Source organism: Ictalurus punctatus, chromosome 4, assembly GCF_001660625.3.
Source record: "Ictalurus punctatus breed USDA103 chromosome 4, Coco_2.0, whole genome shotgun sequence".
Lineage (NCBI taxonomy): Eukaryota > Metazoa > Chordata > Actinopteri > Siluriformes > Ictaluridae > Ictalurus > Ictalurus punctatus.
This window is the reverse complement of record NC_071284.1, coordinates 6,137,581-6,160,000: the sequence shown is the minus strand read 5'-3', so window position 1 is coordinate 6,160,000 and position 22,420 is coordinate 6,137,581. Positions and strand designations below refer to the sequence as shown.

Here is a 22,420-nt window from a genome sequence, read left to right as displayed (position 1 = left end):
GCTGCATCTGGGCCAGGATGACTTGCCATCATTGATGGAACAATAAATTCTGAATTCTAAAGGAAAATGTCAGGACTTATGTCCATGAACTGAATTTCAAGAGAAAGTGGTACATGCAGCAAGACAACGCCCCTAAACACACAAGTCGTTCTACTAAAGAACGGTTAAAGAAGAATAAAGTTAACGTTTTGGAATGGCCAAGTCAAAGTCCTGACCTTAATCCAGTAAAAATGTTGTGGAAAGACCTGAAGCAAGCAGTTAATGTAAGGAAACCCACCAACATCCCAGAGTTAAAGCTGTTCTGTACTGAAGTACGGGCTACAATCCCTCCAAGCCGATATGCAGGACTGATCAACAGTTACCGGAAACGTTTATCTGCAGTTATTGCTGCACAAGGGGGTCACACCAGATACTGAAAGCAAAGATTCACACACTTTTGCCATTCACAGATATGTAATATTTCACTCAATATGTAAATGACCAAGTATAATATTTTTATGTCACTTGTTTATTTGGGTTCTCTTTATCTACTACTATGAGGACTGTGAAAACCTGATGATGTTTTAGGCAATATTTATGTGGAAATATAGACCATTGTAAACCTTTCAAGCACCACTGTAGATTAGCACTCGTAGGAGTTATCTAATTAACTCCAGGAGAGTTAAATGTTCAACACTGAGATGGTGTTCATTTAGTAACATTTTTAACTCCATTCAGTGTGGATTATATGAAACTCTCACAGAGTTAAATTAACACTGGCGGATTTGCTGAGTGATATTCCTATTCACTACTTTTTTTTATTCATGTTAAAATTCATTTTAGATTTTCTTTTTTTGTCACTACAACAAAAGAGGCTTTTTTTTTTTTTTTTTTTTTTTTTTTAAACCAGCAACAATAACAAGAAGATGAGACAGCAACTGCAGAGACACATTTCTGTGTTTATGATGCTCTCTGCTGGTGAGCCTTGTTTCAGCTACTGTACATTAGAGAAATAGATAACAAACATAGGAACATGTCCATGATTGCGTCTCATCCAGGAAAGGGGATTGGCAAAGCATTGATGAGCAAAGTTGCACAGGTGAGGGATGTTTTTTTAAATGTTGGTTTTTCAGACAATAGGTAAATTAGAAGTGCTTGAGGCATCACTTAAGAAATTTAATTAATCGTTGTATTCAAAAGTAATGTGTATAATTGTCATATAAATATTGTGTTATTATTCATTTTCCGTCATGTCTGTAACAGCTAGGACAGGCCGCTGGCTGCACTCAGCTCAAGTTTACTGTGTTGAACTGGAACGAGTCAGCGCTGGACTTTACCGGAACCAGGGTCTCATGGACCCGACCTCTGACATGTGTTACCTTTACATGTGCTGACATGGGAACGCCGTTCTAAAGATAGCTGATAGAGATAACTAAATTTCAGGTTCAGTTCAAAGTCATTCCAAGCTCAAAGTTATTGGTCCAGCACTGATGGAAGCAAAAAAAAAAAATAAAAATAAAAATATATGAAAATGAAATTTGACTTAATTATCTTAATTATTAATTATGAATTGTCTGTTGTTCAGAAGATGTTTAAACTATTAAACATGAATATTGGTAAATGTTATAATGCAGACTGTGAATGTATTTATTTATTTTAAGGAGATCATCACATCAAAAGATAAAAATTCTCATCCAAGGGCATATATGTGTGACGGCCTTGGAAAACAGAACAAAAATGAAGTAAAATCTGCTTTTGAAAACAATCAACTTGTTGGATAAGTGATTATACTGTATATTAATGTTTACAAAACCAGAAAATTACAAAAAATAAAACTATAATCTGTGACAATCATGCAATAGATATTAACCTGCAAAATGACAAAAATAAAATAAAATAAAAATGCACGTCATCATGCACTATCACACTGCTATGATGTCAATGGGCATGTTAGAGAAAAACTTTAGTCCAAAGCAATTACATTAATGAGAAATGTACAATTCAAAGAAAGACATAAGTAAAAAAGTCATTATATATAAACTGCTTTCTAGTCTATTTAGATCAGTGTGTGTAAATGTGTAAATGGGACCAGGATTGCACTTTGCTCTAATAGACTATTTGTTCTTTCCTCTCAAATATTTATCTAATTGTAAAGTGTGTTATGAAGATAGCTGTTATATTTTATTGCGCCTGCCAAACAGTACAGCTGTGAAAAGAGCCTGGGGGTGCTTGCGAGATTTAGAGGCAGTTCAGTAAGAGGTTGAGTTGATGTCCATGTACAAATTAGCCTTCTCAGAAGACCAAAATAAAATTTCCCCAGTTGTATATTCATTGTGTGGGGCATATCTGTGAGCAACGATTATGGAAGTGTTCCAAGGTGTAAATTCTTCTGAAGATACCTACTGAAGAGCTGTATTGCCATACTGCCAGTGTTTCTGGGTGTGCTGAAGGTGGATCAATATGTAGGAGACATGCAGCATTAAAAATTCTGCCACCTTGTGGTTGATGGAAAAAAAAAAGTTCTTGGAAAGCAATTACTATTACTACTACTACAACTACTATTAATGATAATAATAATAATAATAATAATAATAATAATAATAATAATAATAATAATAATAATAAAAATAATAACAAAAGCCGCAAGCAGCATTTTCAGGGGCCAAGCACCCAGACTCTGTAAGCCACACATTCACAGACACACTACAGTTGTTGCCTAAGCAATCACAGGAAAGCAGACCCATAAATTTAGGCAAAGGGATTCAAGAGTGATTTGTAGTTTAATTCACGAGGTGTATTTTTTGACCACGGACAGTGGTGAAATTCTTTGACTGAAGGAGGAAATTGCTAGATTTACAAATGGACAGCAGGATGGCATTGCTGTTGCAGTTGCCACTACTGCTGTGACCTGTGGTGTTGTCTGATGCTACTTTGACCTGTGATCATGATTGCTACTGCTCTGACCTGAAACTTTTTTCTTCTTGCAACTTAAAAACATCCAAGTTATTTACGTTTTCTCATCACTCTGGGCTTTTTTCTTTCTTTGTGCAAGTTTAGACAGGTCTCAATATGATGTGAGCTACACTTGGTGAAGATTGGACAAAATTTGGAGGAGGAGTAGCAAAAATTGCAGTTAGATGTAAGCTTTTTTTTAATCATGTTATGTTTACTTTTGAGCAGTAGGTGGCGATGGCACAAAATTCGTTGCATAGTCTCAGTTCATGGTCCTGAAAACCATCCATCCTTCCACCCATCTTCTATACCGCTTATCCTTTTCAGGATCACGGGGAAACCTAGAGCCTATTCCAGGGAGCATCGGGCACAAGGCGGGGTACACCCTGGACAGGATGCCAATCCATCGCAGGGCACAATCACATACACATTGGTCGTGAAACCGTCTACCAAATTTTGTGTCAATGCGCAAGTTGTTGCTGAGATACAGCCTCACTTCGTGTTTGGCGGCTTCGAGGTCAGATCTGTTGGCCCATCATGGTCAAACCATTTGGATTATTAGAAATTCTTTTGATAGCCTTACTCTGAAGATATGTGTGCCAAATTTGGTGACGATTGGACAAAATTTGTAGGAGTGAAAAAAATGTATTTTGACAAAATCCAAGATGGTGGAAAATCTCATTAGGCATTTAAATTTTGGACACATGGTTCAAAAGTTATGAAGTTATAGTACCATAAAAGTACTTCCAAATTATGCCCAAATTTGACCCAATGGTGGTGTAAGAGCATTGGCAGCACTTCAGCCAAATTTGATCAGAATGTTCCCTCCCCAATTAGTGTGCCAAATTCACAACTTTTTACCAGACGGTTCTGTGGACTGCCACAGACACCCTAGCAAGGAGAAGAAGTAGAAAAAGAAGAAGAAAAGGCAGAATATTAATAGGGTGCCTACGCACCTTTTGTGCTTGGCCCCCTAATAATAATAATAATAATAATAATAATAATACTAGTTGTTATTATTATGCATTGTTAAGCCACATGGAGTCCACTTATTTATACCACTTCTGTTGTACTGTGTATAGTTTACAATACATGAAATGAAACACATACACTTAATATTTACTGTTTTTAATATAAGTTTATAGAAGTATTTACTGTATCACAGAAAATGCAATATGTTATTTTGTAATGGCCTGTGCCAGCTATACACACACACACACACACACACACACACACACACACACACACACACACATACACACATACACACACACACACACACACACACACACATGCACGCATTCATTCTTCCACACAGCCCCGTGAGAGGGGGGTTAACATGTAAAGTGATACCAAAGCCTTCCTATGTATGAATGATGACAATAAAAATGCATTCTAAGCAACATCCTGTACAGGATTAATGTTCGTGGTAAACATTTCACAATGACTAAAATAACAGACAATAAGAAAAGCCCAGTACACTAAATATTTAGTTAGGAGAGTGGTAAATCTAATAGGCCTAATTCTAATCTAACTCAGTGTATCTCAAATTCATACAAATCAGACCATAATACATTTGTATGTTGTTAATGCACAACTAATCTCTCTAATCTAATCTCTCTCTGTCACTCACACACACACACACACACACACACACACACACACACACACACAATCAATAATCACATCCAAATTCAATACTGAGATGATAAATGAATGTATTCCTAGCCAATCTGAGAGATGACAATTTCTCTCAGTATTTAAGTCACTGTGACCTAATGTTGATCATGCACATTCACTTGGGAAATAATCTAATCCAAATATAGCAGCTAAAGGTTAAAAGGTGTTATTTAAGGGTTCTTTGATGAACCTGGGATTTGAACACAAAACCTTCAGGTAACTAGCATTTCAGCCACTGATCCTGTCATTAATAAAGAAAACTTCACATTTAAACCTTTGTATGGGTGTGATGGTCCGGGAAAACCTGTCGGATCTTGCTGTGGCTGAATTCTGGCAAATGGCCACAAAAAGTCCATCATACAGTAGAAAGTAGCCTAAATAAAAACATTTTATATACATATATTTAACCAAAACAATGTGAAATTCCACCCCCCCTCAAATTTAGGCTACTTAAACAAAAAAGCTTGGAAGTAACATTTGCCAAGCAACAAAAGCAAATTAACCTGTCAGAATACTGAAAATTGTTTTTGATAACTTGGTTTTTATTTTGTTAAGAACTTTTTATTTGTATAAACGTGACTTATACACCTCTACTTCCAAGCCCTTGACATAACTTACATAATTAAGAAAATACAATGACTACAGGAAAAAACAAACCAAAAAGACCAAAAAACAAACAAACAAAAAAAACCCATCATAGATGTATTGTAGTGATTCTGTGGTGTAGTACAGGGGATTGGCATGTAGAGGGACCTCTAGCATAGTGATTTTGGCCGCACCTTCGGGAAAAGCTGTAACAGGATGAAATACGAGATCAGACATTAGGCACAAAACTCAACAAGGCAAAAGCAAGAAAAAAAAAAAAACTATACACCTAAAGATATTGATGCACTGATACCAAAACTAGTGTCGGGTATTCGCCCAATAAGGTAAATGGTCTACACTTACAGCACCTTTTAACCTTAACGGTTCTACAAAGCGCTTTACACCGTTTCTCATTCACACACACGAAAGGTGCTAGCCTGTCATCAGAGGCAACTTGGGGTTCAGTGTCTTGCCCAAGGACACTTCGACATGTGGAGGGATGTGGGCTGGGGATCGAACCACCAACCCTGCGATTAGTGGACAACCCGAGCCACACCATATAGCCACTGCTGGAAAGGGGTCAAAATATACAGAAAATGCTGGAAAAGCAAAGAATGTGCAGGACCTGGAGAATTTTTCTGAAGAACAGTGGGCAGTTTAACTGCTCAGGACAAACAAGGGACTCATGAAGAACTCTCACAAAACATAAAAACAGTCGTTGATCATCCAGGTATGTAAACTTATGACCTCAACTATATATTCAGCTTCACTAACAAGAAGCCAGACAGGAAAATATCTGGGTTATTCAGGTGGCGTCAGAGACCTATCCCATTCCTTCATTGCACGGTAGATACACTGGTTTAATACATGTGGCTGATGAATTTGCCAGTCAAACAGGAGATCTTTGCATGGTGAGAGAATGTATACGCTGTCATCTTTATGATTATACACTATATACACTCATATATATATGTATATTGCTAAGGAAATGTATTGTCTATCTTTGTACAGTATAGTCGATTAATAATTACTACTGATACCACATCACTGCTGATAAATGATTCATTTTCTTTAACAGCAGCTCTGACAGCAGTAACAACTGCAAGGTTTATATGATAAAATTATATTCTAATACGTTATTATTTCTATAGTAACAGCTTATACACTGACTTGTACGGTGGACGCTCCATATTTTAAAATCCACCAAGTTTATTTATTTAATTTTTAAAAAAAATGTGTATAACCTTTGATAAGGAGAAGTTTTATTTTCATTTATTTAACAATTATGGAAGGAGTCTCCAGTGTCAGTGCTTTGTAGCAGTCAGATTTAAAGCTGGAACTTTTCTGACATGAGAAAGTCTTCAGGATTGAGGGTTTTCTGGTTTCTCAGGAACGTGACAAGCTGCAATTATTATTATTTTAAAATCAATCGAGAGGGAAAAATAAAAGAAGCTGACGAGGGAACGACAGACGTTCTACAATGTTAAAAATAACTACAGACGTTTAAAAATGATGACGTGTCGTTCTTTAATTATCATCATACCCCTCCCTTGTTGATTATTTTTCTAACAGCATGTCCTGTTGTGCTTTAACATAATAGTAACATTATGCCAACTAAATCGGCATAATATAGTATTACTTAACTACATACTGCATCTCTTTCCACATTAGATGCAGTAAATAATACAAATTTAATGTATGATCTATATTTGTGAAATATAGCCTCATCACTAATTAACTGTACAATCCATATTTGTATATTTTATTATATTATATTCCAAGTGAATGAATAAATCGCTACATCGTAGATCTAGCATTATTAATAATTAACTTGTATGATCCATGTTTGAACAGTACTGTACCATATGATACTATTCCTAATATTAACTATATGTTCTCTTACCCCAAAATAGTTATTTGGGACCAAGCCCTCTCGCCCGCAGAGTGAAGCCCACCACCAATCCAACCCCTCGGGTTTCTGCAGGATGGTCACCATGTCTCCCTCCTTGAAGCTCAGCTCATCAGGCGCCTGGGCCGGGTAAGTCCACAGAGCATACAGCACACCGCTGTTCTCCACACCCATGGCCTCCTCCACTCCTGACATGACACACACACACACACAAATATACACCTGTATTACTATTTCTACAGGTATTTCCCACTGAAACATGTAATGCTTTCACTATATACTGCTATATACTGTATGTACCTTGTATTAAATTTTGGTCACACGTCAAGCAATGCACTCATTTTAAATAGTCTACAATTAGAGAATCTAAGCCATAAATAAATACGAGCGAGATGAGAAAACGCATGCGAGTTGTTTATCGGAAACTATAGATTGAATTGGAAACATCGGAGATAAACTCTTTATCACTCTAATTAGGAGCTTCTAGCTATACCGTGTCTTAAAATTGATAGTAGGACCGTCTCAGAGTCTTTTATGTATACGATTACATGATTTACCCTCACATCCTTTTAAGAAAACACTCATGTAGAGTCCCATATACAGTACAAATACACAAGTCTTTGGTTCTGTTTGTTAAAAAGTTTGTGTTGCATCTCTGTCTTTAAGATGTACATGAAGGTTGTGGTCATGTGTCATGTAACTGATGATGTCATCCTGACCTCTAAGGAAGCTCTCACACTCTTCGTAACCCACAGCATACGGGTCACACTTCTGCACCGCCGTGGCGCCGTCGCTCTCCGTCACCGCCATGACGGCTGCACCGTTACGCACCAGAAACTCACACAGGGCCCGATCGTTACAGGAGGCAGCGCAGTGCAGGGGTGTCCTACAAACACACACACACACACACACACACACACACACACACACACACACACATTCAGAGTTCAGATACACATTACGGATGTAACGCATTGCCAATATCTGCATCGTAATTTAAATGTGAAGAGGCGTGGTCAAAATCGGATTAAATATTAAATATGAACCCTATCACTCCACCCCTTGAAAAATCCCAATATATAAACAAACCAGTAGCCTAATTGAAACCACTGTGACCATTACCAGGCAGTTGCTAAGGATGAATGAATGAATGTTGTAAAGCTATGTATTTGTCTCATAACACATCTAATTTCAACAGGATGCCCGATCTAACTTTCTGGAAAACTTTCTTAAGAAAAAAAACAAAACAAAAAAAAAAAACAAAAACAAAAAAAACCACAATAGTACACCTCCAAAGAAGCCTTTATTTGTCACATATACATTACAGCACAGTGCACATTATCCATTCATTCCAAACAATGTATTTGTTTACATTTGTTTTACACGCACATGGTGCAAATTCAGCCTATATACAAACCTGTGATACACACATAAACCACACATACACAAATGAGGGAAGGAGTGAAACTAACCAGCCGTGGCTGTCTGGGGCGCTGACATTGGCACCAATGTGTATGAGGAACTCCACTACAGCATAATGCCCACCACAGATAGCATTATGAAGGGCGGTGATGCCCTCATCATTTGGCTGGCTCGGGTCAGTCATCTAGTGAAAAAAGATACATTTAATACATATAAATGACATAGGTGACATTATGTGACACAGGTTTTATGCAATGTGTGGTGAGTCAGTGTGGTGTGGTGTGTTGGGGGTTTGCTGACCTGTACGGCTCTCTGCACCGTGTCCAGCTCCCCAACCAGAGCACCGTCCAGCAGCAGCACCAGAGGACTGAGACGAGCACGGGGCCCCTTTACGCTACTGCCTTTAGGCTTCCGCAGGATTGACTGAAGACCCTGAGACACACACATGTGCGCAACACATAAATGGTTAAATACTCCTGATTCAGAAATCTTCTTGTGATCATAGCTTCCTTAACACTACTCTTAGCTTTTATAGTTATTATTGAATTATTACAGGTCCTAAGCCTAACTGAATGGTCACTTGATTTGAATAGGTTTAATATAATGCTTTTTGAGTTCAAAAAATATCGCTAGGTTTTGAAGTTAAGCGTCTCCCCTCACCTTCTGCTGGGCTGGCATAGCCGTGTTTATGATCGTTGAAGGTGGAGAAGGTATGGATGGTGAGATCTCCTCTCCATCTGAGGAGCTGCTCTCGCTCCCTGTCTCGCCCTTTGTTTGGGGTCCTTTCCTGCCGAATATTTTTTTCATCACCTGCTTGTACTGGTTGGGGCGAAGGGGCATCATCTTCATGCTCTGTGAATGGTCGGCACTAATGGAGCCACGTTTCTTCAGAGCACGGGGGAACTCAGCTCGGATCTGGAGCAACACGTCCATATCAGGGACCCCAGGAGCCTCCGGGGCCACCACTGGCTGCAAGCGTGTGGGGCTTAGGGGCCGAGGAGCCGAATCCACCTCAGGATCATCAGTGTTAGCCTCAACTTTGGGCTCTTTACTTTGCTCGGACAAGGGTGCCGGCTTATTTATCGAGTTTGGTTTTGTAACCTCCACGTAGGTTGACTTGGGGGCTGACAAGGAAACCCATACACAAAAATTACTACAATAACCATATTTTACTACCTACATTATCTTCAGGAAATGTTTCCTATCAGGTTTTCATTACAAGCTAATTTTTCCACCTCAGCCAAGCCATATCTGGGTATAGACTAGCATTACCCATTAGAAATGTAATGGAAATGTGCAAATTCACACTTTCCAGGAAAACACGTGAATAAAAAAATTTAAAAAATAATCCCACTTGCAACTCACAGTATTTCTGCACAGAATAGCTAGGAACTCTGTTTAGTACCTTCTGCATAATAGACTGGAGGTCTCTGCTCTTGAGAGATAGGCTGAAAGTGGCAAAGCAACTCTCTGGGCATAAGCAAAGGCTGGCGTGTCATGCTGAGGTCTCGCTCACTCTCAGTGCCACATGGATATCTGGTTGCTGCTGTATAGTATGGGTTCTGGAGCCTCATGATTACAGACAGAGGGATGGGTCTACTCGGACGGAGCCTGGGTGCTGCAGGAGGGATGGACACGCGGGAGATGATTGGCTGAGGGTTAAAAGGTGACTGGGTGGATGAAGCACCATCAGGGGGCATAGAGATACGGGTGTTCCTGGGCAAGGAGCCATCGGCTGATGGAAGATGACGGGGCAGAAGGTCCTGCAGACAGAATGTTTCGAAGAACATGGAAGGGGTTGGAAAGATGCTTCAATCATACAACATGAACATTAAAGAAATAATAATGAATTTAAACTAATTTCATTTGAATTTAAACTAAAGATGAATGAATGAACACTAAATCTGTGCATCTCAGAGGTCGTCCTTTGTCCCATAAGCTTCATATCTGACTGCTTGATCACGCCGGTATGAAAGGAAAAACATTCTGCTCATGTGATGTTTTTGTTGCGTACCCTGTCTTGATGCACACCTCTATCTCAACCAGATGCCTTGTGAACCATTCTGGCAAGTTCACATGGATGTTTGATGGAAATATAATAGGATCTGGGCATGTATTTGAGTTAGATAGACTTCCAGTATTTCGCGTCGATGCTCTGGTGCAAAATTACTCCTCTAGTTCAAAGACATGCGCTGTAGGCTGATTGGCATTTCAAAATTGTCCATAGTGTGTGAATTGGTGTATGAATGTGTTTGCGATTGTCCCCCCACCTTGTGCCTCGTGTTCCCTGGGGTAGGCTCCAGGCTCCCCTGCGACCCTCTGTAGGATAAGCAGTATGGAAAATGGATGGATGGATGGATGGATGTTTCACGCTAGTTAACTCAAGCTTATCTCTAAATCTATTAAGGCTAGTCCTAATCACCACATTTTTTTCTGTTCTATAACAGACAATTATAGAATTAGCCAATTGGGGTGATGCATTTCCTGCTTCGAACCTACTAGCCGGAGAGCTACACTATAAGCCTAGCGATATGGAGGTGAGAACCGATGAAGTAGCCTGCTGGAACTGCAAAAGAAAAGTAGATCGGGGTTTACAATATAGGTGTAATTTTCCCATATTATTCAAGTTATTTTAAGCTTTTTTTCTCCAGTGGAACAGCCGAAAGATCGTTTGATGGTAGATTGTGCTATAATTGATTAAATAACAAAGTCATGTTATCACCGCCCTTACTGCTGTCTGACATCTGAGTCACCTGAAATGAATCACGCTCCACAATTTAACCGCTACAGATCAGGGAAACAATCGTGATTTTCTTTAGCATATTTACTCACCCCACAGAAATTAGTTTCTGGTTACGCCTCTTTCGTGACTTACATCACGCACAGCACACAGTTGTCGATTTTAACCTGTGTTTCAGACCACGGTCAAGCCAACCGCTATAATAAACTGGAGTGCACATACTGTAAATACAGCGGTTTATAGTAACCTCCTGTCAGATATTTTAAGAAGCAGAAAAAAGGGCTACTGATCATTGTTGGCTGGGTTCACAAGCTGTATGATAGAGCTGTTCGTGGGAAAATGTGGAGCAGTAGTGTAGGCCGTTTCACGCTGACCAAATGAAATGTATCCTTTATTTTACCATTGAGATATAAAATCTGGTCTTCCAGGGAGTCCTGGCCAAAATGGCAGCATAGATAGTTTTGAGGTTTTGTTATTTAATGAGGCTTAGGGTCAGATTTGGCCCTCGGGCCTTGTGTTTGACATCATATTGTACGCTCTGTCACTATTAAGACGAGGAGATTAAAATTAAGCACACATACAAACACGACAACTTACAATAAATAAGTTCTCCACTTATGGGAAAATTGTAGGGCAGGACACTATGTTGCTAATCTGGAAAAGGCTACTCTACCAGACATGCACACATACATATGCACACACCTTTCGAGGTAAAGTGGGTGAGTCCAAGTTGGACTCCCTCCAGTTGCTGTTGGGGATAGATGGTCTGATCCACTCATTCTCTGGAATGTGAGAAGATCAGAATAAGTGTGCACTCTGCTATTCCATACCTGCTGCTTATCATGGGTTTAGTTTAAAAAGGTTAAAAATATATGCTCCAGATCACGGATAGGAGATTTGGTTCTTATCTGCGGTGTAGACTCACTGTCACTTGTGTGGTGTGGTTTTCTTTCATATGAAACATCCAGGTCTGTCTCGTTCCATTTTGCCGGGGTGCTCTGCCTCGATACACCCTCATCTGCGCGACAACGATAGTGAGAGTGAATTTAAAGCAGCACTATAGAGAGAGAGATTAAGGACACAAAAACTCACACACACTTTTGACACTTTTCCACAATGCTGCCTTCAGAAAAGCATGATGACTCACACTACACACACACACACTAAACACACACCACCATCAGCAATAAAGGGCTTTGAACATTGGACTGGAATTCTGACAGAAAACCTGTTTGCTTCATGCTTCACATTTGACCTGGGTGGAGCTACACTATGGGTGCGATCGAGAATGATGTAGCATTTGTTACAGTTTTGCCGTAATCACTCTGATGATTTCTTGAATTTCATTCTGCGGTCTCATAGGTCACCATAAACCGTACAAAATGTGTTATAATTAATTGCATTTTGAGAGAATTAACTCATTATATGATCCATGTTAATGTTAACCTCCATGGCAGCAAAGTGTTATTGCATCATAAAACATATGTTGAGCTGTGAGATCATAAAACATGTCTTCTGTTATATTACTCTCTTACAAGGGGAAAAAATTGTCTACCTTGGTCTTATGACATTTCAAGCAATGTATTATTCTACATGATCAAAAAATGGGTGACTTTAAACATCCGATTGCCATACTGTACAGTTTTTCTTCCCCCTACCTGTAGTTTTAAATGTACTGAAATTGCGTGGCAACGTGCTCGCTACTGATTGGCTGAAAGGTCCGGGAGAAGGAGCTCTGTCCATCCTGGGTGATCTACGACCAGTGGTGGAGGAGTCATACGAAGGCACTGGTTTGGCTGGGACTTGAAGCATGCTATGAACAGACTGCTCATATTTGAAACCAGGTGAGAGTTCTGCGAAGGTGAACGAGCCACTCAAGTTCCGCTCATGTGACCTGGCAGGGTTTGGCGATGCCCGGCGTTGGGTATGCGGGGACTGATTTGGGGGCGTCAGGGTTCCGCGAGAGTAGACAGGCTCACCGCGAGTGTTTCGAGGTTGAGTCGGTGCATACTGATAGACCTGCTGGTTTGGGGAGGTCGGGAGGTTCTTACTACTGGTAAAGAAAGAGTCTGATGAACGAGTGCTGGGCTCTGAAGCTCTGATGGGCGAGGTGATTTGGGGTAAAGACATGGTGCCTCTTTTCATGACACTTCCGCCTGCATCTTTGCTGGTACTCGCAGTGGAAACACTGGTGGTACTGGGGCCAGACTGAGTGGAGCTGGTGGTATTCTGTGGTCTCAAGCTGGAGCTCTATCGTAAAAGGGCATAGGAATACAATGATGAGTTCAACATGGTAGGTGCATTTGTCTGCTTATTGAACAATACATTCAACAGACTGCATAATAAAGTAGGCTATTTCTCATAAAATGCTGCTTATATTATGTGAGGTGTAATAAACATTTAAACTTATCAAGGCCACACTCCCTCCTTTGAAAAAATAGCATCCTCTTTATCTTGAATCGTGGAAAAAAAAAATAGCATACTAGCATGTTAGCTCGGGGAAAAGCACCAAGAGCTATGGTCATCAGCAAGCAATAGCTGGAAGATTCTCCCAAATCTTTAAGGTCTGGCTTAAAGGAGCGATTTGGCTTCCCGGTAAGTTACGATACGGACAGTGCACTGAAAAGTTAAACTATTGCTAATAATCAGTAACGACTGTCCACAGAGCTAATGCTTAATTAGTTCTAACTTTTCATTCATAGCTTTTGTTTTGGTACACTGTATACAACTAAGAGTCTGAGTAGATCACACAAACTCTACGTCATTAATAGTGTCAATTATTGTACTTTAATAATGTTGAATGTTTTAATCCATTGTGAATGGAAAGTTATGGCTCATATTTGGGTAATGCTGTATATCGGAAATAATATTCAGATAACCGGGACCAAAAATACTGCAAAATACAGCATGCAGGGTCTTTGTTAAATAAGTGTTTCACAGAACGAAGCCATGGAGGCAAAGGGTTACAGATGTAGGCTAGCTAGATAATATTAAGCTCGGTTGTTCACAGTACTATCCAAGGACTATCGTCGCTGGACTAATTTCAGTAGCTGGTGGCAGTCAACATTTCCGTAATGTAGTTTAGTAAATTTATTGGGAAACAAGACTAAAAACAATGGGAAATTGATAGTTGAAACCGAGTGAACCAACCACAAGTAGGGTCTCTCGAGTGGTATCTTGTGTCCTGGTGGTGGCGGCTCAGAGACTGTGTATACTTGATATTTTTTATATATAGTCAGCGGTGGTCCATTTCCACTGATGGACAATTACGAACAGGCTACAGTCAGTAATTTTATACCAATAGTGTGATCTATAGTAGATCTATAGTAGCTGCACCTGATAGTCAGTGTATACATACAGTATATGTAAATGGTCTGCACTTATCCATTACGCTTTTATCCAAAGCGCTTTACACTGTCTCTCATTCACCCATTTACACACACCAATGGTAGCAGAGCTGCCATGCAAGGCGCTAACTTGCCATCGGGAGCAACTTGGGGTTCAGTGTCTTGCCCAAGGACACTTCGGCATGTGGAGTCATGTGGGAATCGAACTGCCAACCCTATGATTAGTGGACAACCCGCTCTACCAGCGTGAGCCACAGCCGCCCAATTGGACTGTAGTCCAAAGCGCCATCGTCAATTCCAAGACAAGTCCAATACCAGGACTAACCAAGATCAATTCAAGGTTGAGTGTTAAGGGGACTGAAGCTAGGTCAAGATTGAGATCAAATGACTTTGCAAACTTTGTGGCATGTGAAAAATAAGACAACATTCAGTCAAAATCAAGACCATATTTCGCAATACCAATGCCCATGACAGAGACAAATACAAACACCCAAGTCAATGCAGAAAACATCTTGAGCCCTCTGTACCAAATAAACTGTAACAACTGGTATTTGTACTGTTTCTGAGGTTTTTTTTTACCTACACGTTTAACTGGTTTATCTCACGTCAATAAAGAGCTCATTTAGAGTCCCAGTAGGATGTGAGGTCAGACAGTAATTACGCTGTTAAATACAAACACATGTCTATGGTGGAGCACTCTTATATAACTGCCATACTGCATGCTTTCTTTACCCAACTGCCATACTGTATTTTTTTTTAAATATGTTTTGTCTACATATGAAAAAAACAGAATCCTGAGCGAGATACTGTCAAGTTGAATTTTTTATTAAAATAAAAAGCTAGCATAATAGAGCAGTAGGATGTGGATGAGTAGAATGATTTACCTGTGCTGTAGAGCTTCCACTGTTGGTAGAGGAGATATCCTGCAGGAGGGAATTAAACTCACGAGACAGCTCATCCGCCGTCGCCAAAGACGCATTCAGGTCATCCGTGATGGACCGGACTACAGGCGAAAACAACAGAGATATTCACACAAAGCCATGTCCAAACTACACAGCACACACCACAGACCACATGTGGCACATCTCCCGTTTTGAGAAAAGAAAAAAAAAAGCAGGATTCTGAAAATAAAATTCCTAGTTTCAACAATGGATGTTATCATCACCGCTTCCTGTTTCCCCTCTTTTTTTTTTAAAAGGCCCATATTAATGTTTTCAAGATTTTGGGAAGCGATAACTTCAGGGAAGACGGGGAAATTCAGGAATGCTGGCAAAAGAAATACTTTTAACTGAGTTCAGATGTATTAGCTGTAGTAGTAGTAGTAGTAGTGAAGGAACAAAACTAGTGAGTGTAATCTGTCAAATCTTTACTTATACAAAACTATTCACACACCCAGCAGAAAAATCCTGTTAAGCTAGTCACTTTAAGTTAAATGCAAACATAGCCTGTTTCTTATAACTGGCTATTAATCGAGAGCCTGTGGCCCATCCCCCCATTCCCTGGATCTCAAAAAGTAAAGTTTGGGCATACGTGATGTAAACTGTTAGTAAGACTTTATATATATATATATATATATATATATATATATATATATATATATATATATATATATATATATATATATATATATAAATAAAATAAGATCCAAATCTATATCACTTCAGAGCATTAATGTAAATGAAGCTCAATAATATTAATAATAATAATAATAATAATAATAATAATAACAACAATTTGTTCTAGACACCACTGAATGCCTGAAATTATATTTTCTAAAACATGTTTGTCTTTAGCATTACATACAGTATTTTAGACCTGATTGTCAAAAAATGTTTAGACATTATAATATAAGATTATTATTTTAAAATAATATATTTCAGGTATACAGTTTTAGCCTTATGGACAATCCATTTTTAATATTTGATATTTAGACAGAATCAAAATAATAGTTCATGTACTTTTAGGATTAAAAAAAAGACAATATCTAAAGAATCCAGATATGTGAATAAATAATTTATGCATGAAAGTAACTGGAGCTAACCTTATTAACCTTTTAACTGGAACTAACCTTATTAACCTCTTAACTGGAACTAACAGTTAGTGCGTTTACATGGACAACAATAATTCACTATTAACCCGATTAAGACAGTACTGTGATTAAGAAACTACCATGTAAACAGCAATTTTTAATTACCTTAACCTGATTAAGGTCATACTCGAAGTAAACACAAATTGAACGAAGACAGGTGGAGTACTCCTGTTTTATTCGCATTATCGACGTGTATTACAGACATGTACACACCTTAATCACATTATTAACGTTGTGTGGGAGTTTTTATCGCATTTTGCGACAGGGCACGATCACACACGGCAGTGCTCGACATTTTACGGCGAACAAGAGAGCACGGCTGCGTCCCAAACCGCGTACTTACCTGCTATAGGCCTGTAGTGGGGAAAAATACATGTATCTCGGCTACTATATAGACGGTAAGTACACGGTTTGGGACGCAGCCCACGGCTTCAAGCAGTCGTCTATTTGCACGTATAGCATGACAAATAATCAACTGCACTTAAAGCGTTTGTAAAAAAAATTTATAAAAACACCCAAAACTGTACACGGTACCATAACGAAGACGAACTGTATATTGATACGTGAAATTCTGGAGGGACGTTAGATGACGTGTCGCGGTGACGTAATGACGCGGGCTGTTAATCTAATTATGTTCTAGAACATGTAAAACGGGTACATGAAAGGAGTATTCTAAAAGCGACTCATGTAAACACCTTAATCACATTATTATCTTACACAGAGTAAGGTCAATAATTAGATTATTGCTGTACATGTAAACGTAGTCACTATTAACCTCTTAATGTGACTAGCTAGTCACTAGTGTGACTCACTCTAAATGCAGAGTATCAAGTCATGGCATAACAAAGCCTTGAAATTAAATGAATTCTTCCCTGAATATCATAAAATTCTATGGCATGCAAGTACTATCATTTCACTTGTGGGGACATGTGTCCATTGTGTTTGTAAACAATAAAAAAGATGATCATATGAGAATTAAATGGCAAATAAAGAAGTCAAGAAGATTATTTCTCACACAGCATGCTGCTGCCCAAGCTGTTGTCGGAGGACATGATTTCAGGCTCTTCCTGGAGGTTACTGCACAACTTCAGATTAATTCAATACACTTCCTGGGGGATTAAATGAGAAATTATTAAAACACTTCAATTCAGCCTGATCTAAAACTTGGAAGTACACTAGAGTGCTTTGCATAAGTATTGCTCCCCTTGAACTGTTCCACCTTTTGTAGTGTTATCACCTGGAACTAAAATGGACATAATTGGGATTATACATTATGAATCTACACAAAATAGCTTAATATTGACATGGAAGGAAAATCAGTATAGTTTGCAAAATTATTTATAAATAAAAATAAATACATCACAAATGCTTTGATTGCATACATATTGCTGTGAACCAATCATTTAGTTTTGGTGGAACCAGTTGCCATCAGGAGTCATGCAGTTAGTTATTATCGTGTGCAATTAAAATGTCACTTGATCACTATATAAATACACAAGTTCTTGGAAGGTGTCGGAATATGTGAACAATACTTGTATTGCTCTCTGCTTGTATAAAAATTGCGTTGGATAAAAGCGTCCGCTAAATGAATAAATGTAAATAATTTGTTAGAGAGCATTCCTACTCAAAGAGCATCATAAAGACCAAGCAGCTACCAAAACATACATACATTATGATAGATGGATAGACAGATGGATAGATGGATGATGTGTGTCCCATTGGTGCCAATCCCATTGGTGCACCTATGGCACCATTCCTACAGTGAAACATGATGATGGTAGCATCCTGTTGAGTGGATGCTTTTCATTAGCAGGAAATGGGAAACTGGGTTAGGAGTTCAGCAGGGATTGGGAAACAGGGACTGAGTTGAGGGTAAGCTGGATGGTGCCAAATACTGTGCAAATCCTAGAATAAAACATGGAGTGGTTCAAAACCAAGAACCTGTAGAATGCCCCAGTCTAAGCCCAGACCTCAATCTGATTAAGAATCTGTGGCAAGACTTGTTCTCCAATGGTCTCCATTTAATCTGACATAACGTGAGCAATATTACCTGAACGAATGGGCAAAAATATCAGGATCCAGATATGCAAAGCTGACAGAACAATAGCTCAGAAGGCCCACAACTATAATTGAAGCCAACTTCAATTATAGTGCAAAGCACTGTACAACTTACTAAAAGACCAATGTGAATGTAAAACTGAGCGTTACCTATTTAAAACTGAGTCACAGATGTCACAAGTCTCTCCATGTAAGCTGAATCATTTCACCTGAAGAGAATAGATCATACCAAATAGGTTAGAAAACACTGCCTACTCTTAGAAAAGAAGTACAATAAAAGTCTGTTTCGGGCGGAAAGAGGGATTAATTAAATGCTTTATTGCTCCTGAACTTTCAGCTTTGTTTAAGCTGTTTTCTCTTCAGCACTGTGCTGCTGGACCTCCTCCAGTATCCCATAAATCCGTGGGCCTGTCTTGTTGTGCAAAATCAGCGTGGAGTGTGGCATACTGCTCCTCCTTTTCTTTCTCTCTCTCTCTCTCTCGGCCTCACCCTGCGAATGATTGTACACTCAAAGCCAGCCTGGGCACCCATTCATTTTGTGACCTCAGAAACAGAAACCAGTTCAAGTTCAAACAGGCCTCTAATTCAGTGCCTGAGCTTAACTCCATCCTTCCTCTCCACACACACACACACACACACACACACACACACACACACACAAACAAACATGAGCCACCATGCATACTGAACTCAAATCACACCTTCTCACTACAATTCTAATAGCCAACAAAAAAAAATCTGTGACTTATGAAGCTCTGGTCTCCTTGCTACAGCCTGGTGTGCTTACACTACTAATTATCAGTGCCTTTTACTTCCTTGGTTGTTGCTCACGCACTGGGTGGGTGAGCTGCAAGTCCAGACAAATGCAAACAACCTGAAACACCTGTAGCAGCTGATGATGCTGTACACTCATTCCTACACCTGTAGCACAATACACCATCTGTTAGACACACTTGCTAAAGTTTTCCTGTTATTCATGCATTGACTCAGGTTAATAAAGTTCCTATGAATGACATGAATTGTAATGCAGGATTGAAGGGGGGGGCTATGGGAGAAGTCGTCTTCATTTGTCACATATACACATTACAGCACAGTCTGTACAGGGGTCTGCCATGATACGGTGCCCCTGGAGCAGATAGGGTAAAAGGCCTTGCGCAAGGGCCCAACAGTGGCAGCTTGGTGGTACTGGGGCTTGAAAACCCGATCTCCTGATCAGTAACCCAGAGCCTTAACCATTGATCCACCACTGCCATTTGGTACAAATTACTGATAGATTTAATAATTTTTGACAGTAAGATTTGACACCGAGGACATTTCCTACTGTGTAGTTTATAGAAACTATTCTGTATTAGAACAAGTGCAAGGTTTATTAAGATCCTTGCAGCCAGAACTACTGTCTGAACCGTGCTGTTACTGACAAGTAATGGACACCTTCTAACCAATCAGAATCAAGAATTCCACAGTCTGATTTCACCGAGAGGTTTTTTTTGTGGAAAACGAGTTTAATTGGCGAAATTATAATCGTGCAAAATTGTTTGCACGCTCTTTCGCAGTGGTGTACTTAGCTGTACTCATGTTCAACGCACACGAATCGAAGAAGGTTTAGGCTGAGTGCAGGTTGTGATGATGTCACATGACGTGTCTTGGCCCAAATCTGGGAAAAACGTGGTAATTTTTCAAAATTACCACACTCCTCCGAATATTGCAGAGTTTGCTTGTTTTTGCGTTAAATTCCGCCACTGCAAAATCCTGAAGGGATTGTTCACTGTACCATATGTAGCCTTTGTTATGACTAATCTAATTCAAATCAGATAAAAAAAAAAAAACTATGTTATAAAAAAAGTGGTGTAGTGTCTAACTGACTATTTAGTTCATTTCACAAGGCTATAAAGTAAAGAAAATATGATATATGATTAATCAGAAATCAAATAAAAAGAGACATTTTCTGAATGCAGCAGTAAGTAGTTTACTCAATATATAAATGGTGTTAATATTTAAATCAGACAATTTGTAATACTGAGCACAGATATTCATCAAAGGCCATTACTGAACACTGATGGGAGTAACGTTAACTTATAACAAAACCAACGGAGAGCAAAGTGATGATGTTAATTGTTTGAAACCTGCTGCTATTGTTAATTACAAAAAACATTATTTCTCAATTTTTCCACATACACACACACACACACACACACACACACAAACACTTATTATAGTATTATATTATACCTTTAAATGTTACAGCAAGTCATTAATAAACTGCTTTCAGGATTGTGTTGTTGAACTTATGACGAGTGTATGTGAAATACAATGGCACAAGCACAGTGACTGAATCCAGACATGAGATAAGAGGTTTAGGGTCACATTAGGAAGGGCATTTACTCATCACTGGGTGAGAGGGAACAGTATGACAGGAAAGGAGGGATTGTGAAAGAGAAGGTGTGAAATATGAGACATGACACAAAAGATATAGCAGTTACGTATGAGTCAGTGTTAGTCAGAATCAACCCCTGAACAGGATCTGGCTGAGGTGAGCATATTCCTTCTCCTGCTGACATTTGAAAGTGAAAATGTTTGCTTCCACAGCAAGCATTTACTCTTCACTAAAAGTGGAAAGTTAGGTCTGGCCTTCTTACATCACCACTCAGTCATGTATCTGTAGCCTTATACTAGACTTCCCTAAATCCTAACCTTCCTGTGGTCACTCCTGCTTAAATTCCTCCATCTGAGAAATAATCAGTCAGATTCTTAACTGTACAAATACAATACTAACTTGGGGTGGGGTGGGGTGAGGTGGGGGAGGGGTACATTGATTCAACTGTAAGCAAAAATGACCCAGCCAATAACCCAATGGTTGGGTTACACCAAACCACCCAAGACTGAGAAAATAACCCAAGTAAATTGCCCAAAAGGCTGAACTCAGCGTTTGAGTACAAAAAAATAACCCAGTATTTTTTTTTGAGTGTAGACATACCAACTAAGGGCAGGGATGGAAATATCAATAAACGAAACAAGCAGATTTCTTGTCCAGGCTATTAGTATTTTATTCATAGTTGCCCAGCAGTTAAGTAGGTTCAACAACCATTCCATCCATCCATCAAGAAGTTTCCATACTGCTTATCCTACACAGGGTTGCGGGGAGCCTGGAGCCTATCCCAGGGAACTCGGGGCACAAGGCGGGGGACATCCTGGACGGGGTGCCAATCCATCACAGGGCACAATCACACACAGATTTGCACACCATTCACACACTATGGATAATTTGGAAACCAAATAATGGGGGGTTGGGGGGGGCTTTGAAAGGCAAGTTATCAGTTGGTTTGAAGCAATGATGCACCGCTTTGCTCTAAAAGTTGTGCAAACTACTTGTTCTGAATCCCACCACACACCATCATCCATGGAGCAAGCTAGTTGATGGTAGAATGTGTGTGTTCTTTTTTTTTATTTATTTATTTATTTATTTTTTTTAACATGGCAAGCATAGATGAGAGATGAAATTTTCACAAAACAGGAACACGAATATAGAAACCCTGTCAAAACAAGCCAAAAATAACGTCTGGCGCATTAAAACCGTCTCCTGCACACCCATTAGCACATTTCATTGCAGATTCTGAGTAAAAAAATAAATAAATAAACATGACACTGGGCAGCACATGGGG

The 22,420-nt window shown here is 39.3% G+C and overlaps 1 protein-coding gene across 4 annotated transcripts in view; it reads right to left on the bottom strand.

Moving 5' to 3' along the window:
* Positions 1-4,043: 4,043 nt before the first annotated feature.
* Positions 4,044-22,420, bottom strand: part of ppp1r13l (protein phosphatase 1, regulatory subunit 13 like) — a 27,464-nt gene continuing 9,087 nt past the window's right edge. The window contains exons 2-15 of one of the 4 annotated variants that reach the window (XM_053677875.1): positions 18,912-18,970; positions 18,373-18,608; positions 17,719-17,812; positions 15,499-15,617; positions 12,926-13,517; positions 12,193-12,285; positions 11,970-12,049; positions 9,933-10,290; positions 9,188-9,651; positions 8,828-8,959; positions 8,578-8,711; positions 7,825-7,991; positions 7,100-7,293; positions 4,044-5,402 (exon numbers count right to left, since the gene is read on the bottom strand). In XM_053677875.1, the coding sequence (XP_053533850.1) occupies positions 5,367-5,402; positions 7,100-7,293; positions 7,825-7,991; positions 8,578-8,711; positions 8,828-8,959; positions 9,188-9,651; positions 9,933-10,290; positions 11,970-12,049; positions 12,193-12,285; positions 12,926-13,517; positions 15,499-15,617; positions 17,719-17,755 (2,406 nt within the window). In that variant the 5' untranslated portion in view covers positions 17,756-17,812; positions 18,373-18,608; positions 18,912-18,970 and the 3' untranslated portion in view covers positions 4,044-5,366. Of the gene's footprint in view, positions 5,403-7,099; positions 7,294-7,824; positions 7,992-8,577; positions 8,712-8,827; positions 8,960-9,187; positions 9,652-9,932; positions 10,291-11,969; positions 12,050-12,192; positions 12,286-12,925; positions 13,518-15,498; positions 15,618-17,718; positions 17,813-18,372; positions 18,855-18,911; positions 18,971-22,420 lie in introns of those variants that run through there. The other 3 variants (XM_017465674.3, XM_053677876.1, XM_017465673.3) reach the window with 3 other exon arrangements.